At 48.7% G+C, this 12,125-nt stretch overlaps 1 protein-coding gene across 1 annotated transcript in view; it reads left to right on the top strand.

Annotated features, from left to right (window-relative positions):
- The window catches only part of ZC3H12D (zinc finger CCCH-type containing 12D), a 32,556-nt gene that overhangs the window by 16,952 nt on the left and 3,479 nt on the right, over positions 1–12,125 (top strand). Inside the window, exons 2-3 of the mRNA XM_058289765.2 lie at positions 944–1,083; positions 8,833–9,067. Of these exons, the coding sequence (XP_058145748.1) occupies positions 944–1,083; positions 8,833–9,067 (375 nt within the window). The remainder of the gene's footprint in view (positions 1–943; positions 1,084–8,832; positions 9,068–12,125) is intronic.

Here is a 12,125-nt window from a genome sequence, read left to right as displayed (position 1 = left end):
ACCCCATGCTGAGAACTCCAATATTCCCCTAACTGCCCCCCCCACAGGGTCCACCAATTTTAATATGCACCAATTTCTGTATCTATCTATCTATCTATCTATCTATCTATCTATCTATCTATCTATCTATCTATCTATCTATCCATCCATTCATCCATCCATCCATCCATCTGTTTATCTACTTATCAGTTTTCTAAATATTTGAGGGTAAGTTGTATACATCATTCTCCTTGCATACTTAATACTGCCAAGTACATTTCCTAAGAACAAGGCTATTCACTTATGTAACTACTGTAAGTACAGATATCAAGTCTACAATACCTTCTTTACCAGTACCCCACATCCACTCTTGCTGTCTTCCAATTTATTCTCCTCTCTAATGCTCGACAGAGGTTTTTAAAACAAAAGTCTGATCATATCACATATGCCCCCATTCTTAAAATCTTTTCATGGCTCCTCCTTCTTCTTAAGAGAGAAAAAAAATCCTCAAGACGGCTGGCAAGACCCTGCCTGGTCTCCAATCACACCTCTCTCTCCTGACTGCCCCCATTCGTGTCTTTGGTGGAACCTGTGATGAGGCACGTTGGCCTCCTTACTTGGACTTGGGAAACCCAATAACACGTTTACACACTACCGCTTAGGGCGTGTGCGAATGGTTGATCTCCATTTTAGGTTGATCTTCATTAGCTTCAGTTAATGAGAGACTCTTTATTAATTGTTGGGATGCCCTACCCTTGGGGCCTGAGACCCTCTCCATATTCATCACAAGCTTTGTGGCTCTATTTAAAGGATAGATTTTGTGCAAAGAATGAACTATTTTTAAAATGCAGGTTTACCTGCTTCTCTCTTGATTATATGACTGTGGTCCAGGATACTCCCAGGGGAAATCACCTTTAGGGAGCCTTTCTGTGTCTCTAGAGATTTCTTTGTTTCCCCATTTTAGCCATGGAAATAAGGAAGTCTTCTCTTGCCGGGGAATCCAGCTGGCTGTGGACTGGTTCAGGGACAGAGGACACACCTACATCAAGGTTTTTGTCCCTTCCTGGAGGAAAGACCCACCAAGACCTGATACCCCCATTCGAGGTATGCCGAAGCAGATTCATGCTCAAGCAGTACGGTACGCTTTTCATTGTGTATTAGCCAGGGTTCTCCAGAGACACAGACCATGGGGGCTGGCAAGTCTGAACTCCGCAGGGCAGGCTGCAAACTGGAAATCCCTAAAAAGGCGATGCTGAATTTCTTAGTCTGCATTCCCCAGGGGAATCCAGCAAGAAACAATGTTGAAGTTGAGTCCAAATTTTGCTTCTGACTTCTGAAATTCTCAGGTCTGGCTTTTAAGATCTCCAACTAATTGGATGAGGAGCCTCCTCAACAGTGCTGAGTCTCCTTTGTTGATCTTAGATGTGATCGACTGATTATAGATGCAACCCCACCTCAAAATATTCTCACATTAACAAGCAGACCCATGCAAACAACTGGACACCATAGCCTAAGCCAAGATGACACATGCAATTAACCATCACACTTATCTATTTATTTACTCGTTTAATGATGTCTGTCTTCTTCATTGGACTATAAACTCCATGAAGGCATTGACTATATGCCAAGAATTATGCCAGGTGCTAGGGCTATTGCAGTGAACCTATGTTCACTCATATGTTCGCATAGTAGGTACTCAATACATAGTCGTTGAATAGCCGAATGAACAAATTCCTCCATCTTGTAGTGTCAACAATTAAGTTCCAAAAATAATTGTCTTGCAACTTTTAACACTCAACAGAAAGATTGGCTTTCACCCTAAATAGAAAATAGGATCTGAAAAATTACTTCATTCAGTCAGGTAATATTTATTTACTGAATATCTGGTCCAATGTCTTCATTTTAAAAAAAGAGAAGGAAACTGAGACCCAGGGAATTCTTTATTTTCAATTGTGTATCAGTTTGGAATATTTTAAGCTACAATTAATAGCAAACTGAGGTTTAAACAAATGTTTTGTTTTTTTTTACTTTTTTCCCCCTTTTTTATTATCTTTTTTTTTTTTTTTAAGATACATAGATCACACGGGGTTTTATTTTTGTTTGGCTTTCCCATAAAGAAGTCAGAGGCTAAATTATAATTGGTATTGTTTCAACAAACCAATGAGAGTAGGACTGACCCCTTGATGATTCTGGGAAATTTCACTGCCTTTTTTCCCCCCAGCTTTTTAAAAAGTTATTTTATTGTGACAACATATATACAACACAAAATATCTCATTTTAACTCCTTTCATGTGTATAGTTTAATGATGTAAATTACACTCACCGCAGTGTCCTTCCTCCACCCACATCAATTACCAGCACTCCAAACAGAAACTGCATCTATCTAACAATAATTCCCCATTCCCCTACCCCCAGTCCGGTAACCTCTAATCTACTTTCTGTCTCTACAAATTTGCTCGTTTTGGATGTTTCATGTAAGTGGAATCATACAAAATTTATCCTTTTGTGTCTGGTTTATTTCCCTCAATGCATCTACAGGGTTCATCCGTGGTGCAGCATGTATCAGAACTTTATTCCTTTTAATCGCTGAAAAATGTTCCATTGTGTGTATATACCATGTTTTGCTTACCCACTCATCGGTTGATGGGGTGCTTGGTTGCTTACACTTTTTGGCAACTGAGAAAAATGCTGCTATAAACACTGGTGTAGCCTTTTTACCAATGGTCTTCGTGGTGTTGCTGTCATTTTATTATTTTTACAATGTTTAACAAGTGCTTCTTCTTTTCTTTCTGTCTTGCTTTCTTTTCTAAATAAAAAGCTATTCTTGTTTTATGGATGTAGCATCTTCCTGAGTATATCTATACCAATATAGTCTTTTTTATAAAATTCTCCTAAGGCCCATGAAGCACATCTATTTTTTTCTGCTGTCAGTTCTCTTTGTTTATCTATGTTTCTTTCCTCACTCCTTCCCCCTCTCTCTCCCTTCTTCCCTTCCTTAGCTGTTAGGTATTCCTCTCAAAAGTCTGGTCACCCTCAGTTGACCATTTTTATTTGAGACTGAAGAGCCAGACTGGTTTCTTTCCTGGTATGGAGACCTCTCTCTGGAGGTGGGGTGACGCTCTGTGTCGATGGGTAGATTTCCCTGTGGCACAGGCAGCCAGGAGCTGGCAGCAGCTGCCCATCGCTGCCTGCCACGTGCCCCAGCGCCCAAACCTGACATTGGTCTGATTTGGTCTGACTCTGGCAGTCCGCGGCCCTGCCAGCCGTCTTCTTTCTTCCTCCTTAGAGCTGCACTTTCTTTTTAGTGGATGGGAAAAGCTTGGCAGTCCCGGCCCTTGGAGGTAGCTACCCGTGGAGGGCCTTCCGTGTGTGGTCCTCACCCGGGCTGACCCCGCTTCTTCTCCTAGTGCTCGCAGGTCCTCTGGGACTTTTCCAGAAAAGGGCTCCCACCTGTGCTTTAGCCCTCTGTGCACATTCGGGGACTCAGGCCCCTGGGCGCGGAGGTTTCAATCAATGTGCCCCTACCTGCTTTCTGTCCTAAGATGGGTCAAAATCCTGGATTTGCCACTGTCTCTAAGCCCATTTTTAATGGGATCATGGAGTCCCTTTTTGTGCTTCTTTGCTGCGGCATGAAGACTTGTGCTCAGTTCTCCGCTGTGCCCTGACTGCCCCAAAGAATTCTTTATGGCCTTACCATGGAGAAGAGTGGCTTTCAACATACGTGCAGTTTTAAAGATAATAAGGAGGGAGAGTGTGGAGTTCATTGTGGGGTGGGCCGGAGTTATTTTTTTTTTTGCCTTTATTTATTTTTTTAATGTTACATTAAAAAAACTATGAGGTCCCCATATACCCCCCACCCCCTCACCCCAGTTCTCCCCCCATAACAACAACCTCCTCCATCATCATGAGACATTCATTGCTCTTGGTGAATACATCTCTGAGCACCGTTGCACCTCATGGTCAATGGTCCACACCATAGCCCACCCTCTCCCCCAGTTCACCCAGTGAGCCATGGGAAGACATACAATGTCCGAAAACTGTTCCTGCAGCACCACCCAGGACAACTCCAACCCCCGAAAACGCCCCCACATCTCATCTCTTCCTCCCACTCCCTACACACAGCAGCCACCATGGCCACTTTCTCCACACCAATGCCACATTTTCTTCGATTACTAATCACAATAGTTCATGAATAGAATATCAGTAAGTCCACTCTAATCCATACTCTATTCCTCCATCCTGTGGACCCTAGAATGGCCGTGTCCACTCCACATCTATATCAAGAGGGAGCTTAGATCCCACATGGATGCTGGATGCAATTCTCCTGCTTGCAGTTGTAGGCACTCTTGGCTCCCTGGTGTGGTGGTTGACCATCCTCACCTTCATGTTAGCTGAGTGGGGTAAGTCCAATAAACCAGAGTGTAGGAGCTGCAAGTCTGTTGAGGCTCAGGGCCTGGCTATCACATGGTCAGTCCAGAGATTCAGGTCCCCTGGGTATACACTAAACCCCAGCTACAGATTCAGGTCCCCTGGGTATACACTAAACCCCAGCTACAGATTCAGGTCCCCTGGGTATACACTAAACCAACTACAGTTCTGGTAAAAGTAACAGGAGAGGCTTGTGGACAAAGATCACATCTGAGTCCAGCTCCATCACACAGAAACACAAACTCCAAGGAAGGGCCAACTGACATGGCCCTGAACTCCATCTGCCATGACCATAGAACCTGTGGGAGATGGAGTTTTTAAACAAGCCACAAGCCTAGGGGGAACAGATGAATAAATGTGACTACATTAAAACAAAAGCTGGCGCTCTCTGCCTGGTGGAGCCCGCACCTACCCCTTAGGTGCATAATTCTATTCTTTTCTCCATTTCTCAATAAACTCTGTTCTTTACTTAAAAAAAAAGAAAAGAAAAAGAGCCTCAGTTTGGGAGAGGCCACACAGCACGTATTACTGACAAAGGATCACATGATGGATAGAGACCTCCCAAATTAGTGAGCAGAGCACCTGTGGAAAGAGACGTCAAAGCGTGAATAGGTCGTTCACAGAAGAGAAAACATAAATGGTCATCAAACATGAAATGATGGCCAATCCTGTTAGTAATCAGAGGTAGACAAAATAAAATCGCATTAAGAGACCATTTTGTCCCCACCAGATGGGCAATAATTAAAAAACCTGAGAACGCCTAGTGTTGGCAAGGCTGACTTACCTGTAAATTGGGATAGCCACTCTGGAAAACAATTTGTCCTTACCTTGCAAAGTGCCCTTTCCTGCAACTCAGCAAGATCCTCTCCTAGAGAAATCCTTGCACCTCTGCTCCAGAAATTTATATGCAGAACAGCAGTGAACACGATGACAAGGCCACATCTCACAGTCACAATTGCAAATGAAAAGGGCAAGCTGCAGAAGAGTGCAGTATGATTCAGTATAGGTATGGCCGCTTTGAAATGGTCCTTTCTGGGGATACATAAATATGCATATATATATTTAATGATAGCAAGATATTCATAACACCAAGGTTTTTTTTTTTAGGAAGTACTGGGGGTTGAACTCAGGACCTCGTACATGTGAAGCAGGTGCTCAACCACTGGGCTACACCTGCTCCCAACATGAAGTTTTTTTTAAAAAAAAGATTTCTTTATTTCTCCCCTGCCCCCTTGTTGTTTTTACACTCGCTGTCTGCTCTCTGTGTCCATTCACTGTGTGTTCTTCTGTGTCTGCTTGTCTTCTCTTCAGGCAGCACCGGGAACTGATCCTGGGACTTTTCAGAGTGGGAGAGAGGTGCTCAATCACTTGTGCCACCCCAGCTCCCTGGTCTGTGTCTCTTTTTGTTGCGTCATCACACTCCACATGGGCCAGCTCTCCACCCGGGCCAGCTCACCTTCACCAGGAGGACCCAGGAATCGAACCCTGAACCTCCTACATGGTAGACAGGAGCCCAATCACTTGAGCCACATCCACATCTCCCAACATGAAGTTTTAAAAATTGCTTATCTTTAGGGCCACAGGGAGGGATTCAACCTGGGAGGGTGACAGGGACCTCAAGAGCACAGGCTGTGTTCTGTTACTCAAGTGGCCTACTTTTTAATCATTCTTGTACTGGATGCACATACACTTCTTAAGACCATGTTATATTGGAAAGGACCTAGACTTAAAGGAAGAAATGATTTATGAAGAATGCACCAATATTTTAAGTTGTAACCCTTGTGCGAAGCAGGGATTCTCGTTTGCGTGTCTCCAAGGGCAAAACTAAGGTGAGAGAGTGTAGACCTTGCAGAGATGTGGGTTTCAGGCCCTGAAAAGAAAGCCCTTAAAAGAAAGCTCTTGTGATATTTGCACCCTCTGCTCCATGCCTGCACCTCTTGGCTTTTGTGAGCTCTCCCTCACTCACCGTGAGGCACGTACGAGAGCTGAGAACACCCTCACCTCGAAATAGGAAACCTGAGGGTAGAGGACTTCTTGGGTTCCGTGGCCAAGAGCTGGGGTAAACCAGAGTCCAGGCTGGACTCCATGCCCTGTGCATGTTACTGTCCTCAGAGCAGTCAGTTATGGGATGCCCCACCTCTCAATGGGGTCCCAAGCAGGTTCCTGTATTGGGGGGTGGGGGTCAGTGGTCCAAGGACCCCATTCAGGGGATGTGCGGCACCTCATAATTCCCAGGGTAGTGCCAGAATTCCAGTGAAAAGACGAATGTCTTTCTCCAGAAGAAATCCTCGTGTCTACCATGGGGGATCTGGTTCTTTGGAAGGAAATGAGAGCATCCAAAGTACAAGAGGGGAAGCAGATGTGGCTCAAGGGATAGGGCTTCCGCCTACCACATGGGAGGACCCGGGTTCAATCCCCGGGGCCTCCTGGTGAAAAAGAAGAAGAGAAAGCGTGCCTGCGTGGCGAGCCAGTGCCCACACAAGTGAGTCATGCAGCAAGATGATGACGCAACAAAAGAGAGACAAAGGAAAGAGTCAAGGTGAAGTGCAGCAGAGACTAAGAACTGAGGTGGCACAATTGACAGGGAACTTCTGTCCACATCAGAGGTCCGCAGGATCAAATCCCTCTGAATCTTAGAGGAGAAAAAATGACAAGAGAAGACCAAAAAGAGATAGATATAGAAGATCACACAGTGAATGGACACAGACAGCAAAAACAGCAGGGTGGCAGGGAGGGGTAAAATAGATAAATAAATAAATCTTAAAAAAAAAAAAAAGCACAAGAGCTGTGGCTTACAGTGCCCTGGGGTTGCCGTAAGGAAGTACCACACGCTGGGCAGCTGGAAACAATTGTCTCACAGGTCTGGAGGCCAGAAGTCCAAAATCTATGGGGCAGAATCCTTCTTTGCCTCTCTCCTAGGCAATCCCTGGGATTCCACCTGCACCTGAGTTGTCACCTGTTCTCCCTGGGGTCTGTATGTGTGTCTCTTCTCTTCTTATCAGGACACAAGTCAAAATGGGCTCCAGCCTCATTTTGAATGTTATTATTTTTATTTTGGGAGGATTTCCCATACTTACTATTTCTTAAAAAAAAGTTTTATTGTCATAATGTATCTATATCTAAATCATCTCTTTCTCTATCTATGTATATATATGTGTAGCTATTTTAAAATAAAAGCACGGGAGTCATAAACACCAAGTTTTAAAAATTAAGTATCTCTAGGGCAACAGGGAGGGATTCAAGTTGGGTCGGGTGACAGCGAGCTCAAGAGCTCAACACCTCCCATTTTAGCCCCACTCAGGTGTACCATCCAGTGGTGTTAATTTCACTCACAATATTGTGCTACTGTCACCAACATCCACAACCCAAACATTTTCAACCCTTCAAACAGCAACTCTGCATCCATTAAGCAATAACTTCCTCTTCCCCTCGTGCCAGGCCTAGGTAACCCATCATCTACCTTCTTTTTTTTTAAAGATTTATTTTTATTTATTTCTCTCCCCATCCCCCCCATTGTCTGCTCTCTGTGGCCATTTGCTGTGTGTTCTTCTGCATCCGCTTGCATTATCTGGTGGCACTGGGAATCCGCATCTCTTTTTTGTTGCATCATCTTGCTGTGTCAGCTCTCCGTGTGTGCGGCGCCACTCCTGGGCGGGCTGCGCTTTTTTCACGCCGGGCGGCTCTCCTTGAGGGGCGCGCTCCTTGCGTGTGAGGCACCCCTACATGGGGGCACCCCTGCGTGGCACGGCACTCCTTGCGTGCATCAACACTGCCCGTGGGCCAGCTCACCACACAGATTAGGAGGCCCTGGGGATCGAACCCTGCACCCTCCATATGGTAGGTGGACGCTCTGCCAGTTGAGCCACGTCCACTTCCCGTCATCTACTTCTGTCTCTATGAATTTGCCTACTCTAGGTACTTCCTGGTAATGAGATCATGGGATACTTGTCTCTGCACGTCTGGCTTCTTAGCTTAAGGGGCTCATCCATCCGCCTTGTGGTAGTACCAGAGCTGCTTTTCTTTTTACACTCTGCGCGCCCACCCCCTTTTGTCCAGTTCCTCCCTACCTTAACAAACCACATCTTCAAAGACCCAACTGCAAGTCGGGTCACATCTGGCAGTGGCAGTGAGTGTGTCCTTTTGGGGGACACAACTGCAACCCAAACGCCCTCCCTTGTTGGGTACCAAACTGCACCCCTTATGCCACAGGTCCTGGGAAGCCCTCCGGGCCTGGGGCTGCTGATGGACTGGGTGAAATGGAGTGAGAAGAAGGGAAGGGTACCAGGGAGAAGTCTGTGGTCCCCCTGCCCTCCTCCTGCACCTCCCTGTCCTGCTCCACGGGCTGGGGGCTCAGCTGGGCTGGGCGGCGGGGTGGGGGGCCCCCCAGCAGGCCGTCCCCAGCGCCCATGTGCCCTGTGGCCCCAGAGCAGCACGTGCTGGAGGCGCTGGAGCGGCAGGGCACGCTCGTGTGCACGCCATCGCGGAGGGCCAGCGGGCGGCGCGTGGTCTGCTACGACGACCGCTACATCGTGAAGGTGGCCTACGAGCAGGACGGCGTCATCGTCTCCAACGACACCTACCGCGACCTGCAGAGCGAGAGCCCCGCCTGGAAGTGCTTCATCGAGCAGAGGCTGCTCATGTTCTCCTTCGTCAACGACAGGTGCGAGGGCGGGGACTGATCAGGAGCCCCTGGGGCCAGCCTCGGCCAACAGGCGGGGTCCTGGGCACAGGTGGGGAACCAGGGGTCCCCCACTCCCCTTTCCAGGGCCGGGCAGCCCGTCCCCCAAACCCCTCCACCCCCTTGCTCAGTGGGCACCTTCTCCACTAGGGCTGTTTGTCCCCCTGTCCCCCCGGCCACCATCACCTAGCAGGGTCCACAGCGAGTTGCCCAAGAGGTTCAGTTTCGTTATTTGGGAAGAATTTCCTACTTCAAAGAAGAGCGTTGAAACGGTCATAGTGGGAACCATCTGAATTTTTGTTGCTAGTCCTTTCCTTTATTTTGTTCTACGTTATTTGAGTTTTGAATTATGTATGAGGCCGGTCAGTATCATCTTCCTTGGGCCTTGGACTGCGGAGAGCTTGTGTACGCTCCCCGGAGCTGAGTCTGTCTCCACACCTTTTCCTTCTGATTTTCAGGAGACTCTGACGGGTGGGCGCCCCCGGGGCTAACCAGCTGCCATGGGGCAGGGAGGGTTGGTGGGGCTGTCAGGTGTGAACAGGTTAGCAGATGGGTGGGGTGTCTAGATGGGACCCAGGTGGGGGAGATACCCAAGGCAGGCTTGAAGCAGCGTGGGTGTAGCTGAGGGGTTGAGTGCCTGCTTCCCACGTATGAGGTCCTGGGTTCGAGCCCCGATACCTCTGAAAATGATAGCAGGCTTGAGCTTCTGTCACGACCAGCACGTCCACTACAAGCTTGAGCTCGCTGAGGGCAGGTGCCAGGAGCCCGGCAAGGCGGGTGTGGATCTGCAGGGGAGGGACCAGGTTGGGAGAGCCCGGGGCTTCCTGCTCATGAGTCCATTTCCACGTCTGTTCGGACAGTGGGGGCTCGACCTCATTCTGGGCTCTGCTACTGGACTTTAGGGGTGTGGTTTGGGCCAAGTTCCTTGTGTCTGTGAGGGCAGGGGCCAGACTGTCGCATTTGCCAGGTCCCCAGCGTCCTGAGCACATATAGGTACTGGACAGCCATCTGTAGATGGGTGAGTGGATGGCCAAGTGAGAGACTGAGTGAGTGATGGGTGAGGGAATGAGTGACAGAGTGAATGACTGAATAAATGAATGAGTGAATGACTGAATGAGTAAGCGAGTGAATAAGTGAGAGTGAGTGATGGTGAGTGAGTAAATGAATGAATGAGTGAATGACTGAATGAGTAAATTAGTGAATAAATGAGTGAGTGGATGAATAAGTGGATGAGTGAGTGAATGAGTGAGTGAGTGAATAAGTGAATGACTGAGTGGGTGAGTGAGTGAATGAGTGAGTGAGTGAATAAGTGAATGACTGAGTGGGTGAGTGAATGAGAGTAGGTGAATGAGTGAATGAGTGAGTGGGTGAGTGAGTGAATGAGTAGGTGAATGAGTGAATGAGTGAGAGAGTGGGTGAGTGAATGGATGAGTGAGTGGATGAATGAGTAAATGAATGAGTGGATGAGTGAATGAGTGGGTGAGTGAATGGATGAGTGGGTGAGTGAATGGATGAGTGAGTGGACGAGTGAGTGAATGAATGAGTGAATGAGTAAATGAGTGACTGGATGAATGACTGAATGAGTGAGTGAATGAAAGTGAATGAGGCAATGAATGAGTGAATGAAAGAGTGAGTGAGTGGATGAGTGAGTGAGTGAATGAGTGAATGAGTGAGTGGATGAGTAAGTGGATGAGTGAGTGAGTAAATGAATTAGTGAGTGAGTGAGTGGATGAGTGAGTGAATGAATGAGTGAGTGGATGAGTGAGTGAGTGAATGAATGAGTGAATGAGTGAGTGGGTGAGTGAGTGGATGAGTGAGTGAGTGGATGAGTGAGTGGATGAGTGAGTGAATGAGTGGATGAGTGAGTGAGTGGATGAGTGAGTGAATGAATGAGTGGATGAGTGAGTGAGTGAATGAATGAGTGAATGAGTGAGTGGGTGAGTGAGTGAGTGGATGAGTGAGTGAGTGGATGAGTGAGTGAGTGGATGAGTGAGTGGATGAGTGAGTGAATGAGTGGATGAGTGAGTGAGTGGATGAGTGAGTGAGTGGATGAGTGAGTGAATGAGTGAGTGGATGAGTGAGTGAGTGGATGAGTGAGTGGATGAGTGAGTGAATGAGTGGATGAGTGAGTGAGTGGATGGATGAGTGAGTGGATGAGTGAGTGAGTGGATGAGTGAGTGAGTGAATGAGTGAGTGGATGAGTGAGTGGATGAGTGGGTGCGGGCATGGGTGCTTGGCCTGGGAAGGAGCAGGCAGAGGGAAAGGGAAACAGCCCTCAGGGGAGATGCTCTGCAGATTGGAATCAGCTGTGTCCCGGGGGTGGCCCCTGTCCCAGCCTCCAGGGAACGGTCTCCCGCTTCTTCCTGCCCGCCAGCCTCCCGCTGGCTGTGCCCTCCCAGCTCCAGGGCCGCCGCAGCCCCCACTGTCCCTTCTAGGTACACGAGGCCAGGGGCACTGGTGGCCTAGCTCAGGCGGGAGGACGCTGGCAGCTGGCAGAGCAGCTCCTGGGAACACGCAATCTCTGTGCTGCGCCCGCGAGCGCCCCGGGCACCGCCTGGCCAGGCCAGGCGGGCGGCCTTCGGGAACGTCCAGCGACCTGGACAGACCCCGGCGCCGAGAGGCTGACCGTGCCTGGACCTGAGTGGGGTGTCGGGTTGGACCTGGTGCCCCGGCCTGCGGGACTTTGGGGGGCGCCCACCCACAGAACAGACCCCAACCCGCTTAGGCTCCGGAGACGCTCAGTGAAGGACACGGCTGGGAGGGGCACCTGGCACAGGGCTCTGGGGACCCAGGGGTCACGGGCTCACAGACCCCCTCCTGGAATTTCACGTTCGCTGTGAAGTTCACCCTCTATGCCCAGGGACATGGGAGACATGGGATCCGAGCCTCAGGGGGCCCGTGAGCCCTGTGGAGCTTTGCACCCTTCTGTGGCAGGGAAGGAGCCCAGGGGGCCTCGGGGCCATCCGCTTCCTTTTTAGCGAGGCCCACGCAGGCTCCTGTAAACTTGAGGTTCAGGCCCCGTAGGTCCCACCAAGCCCCC

The sequence above is a fragment of the Dasypus novemcinctus genome, chromosome 28 (assembly GCF_030445035.2).
Source record: "Dasypus novemcinctus isolate mDasNov1 chromosome 28, mDasNov1.1.hap2, whole genome shotgun sequence".
NCBI lineage: Eukaryota > Metazoa > Chordata > Mammalia > Cingulata > Dasypodidae > Dasypus > Dasypus novemcinctus.
The sequence above is the reverse complement of the archived record's forward strand: the minus strand, read 5'-3'. Positions and strand labels throughout refer to the sequence as shown.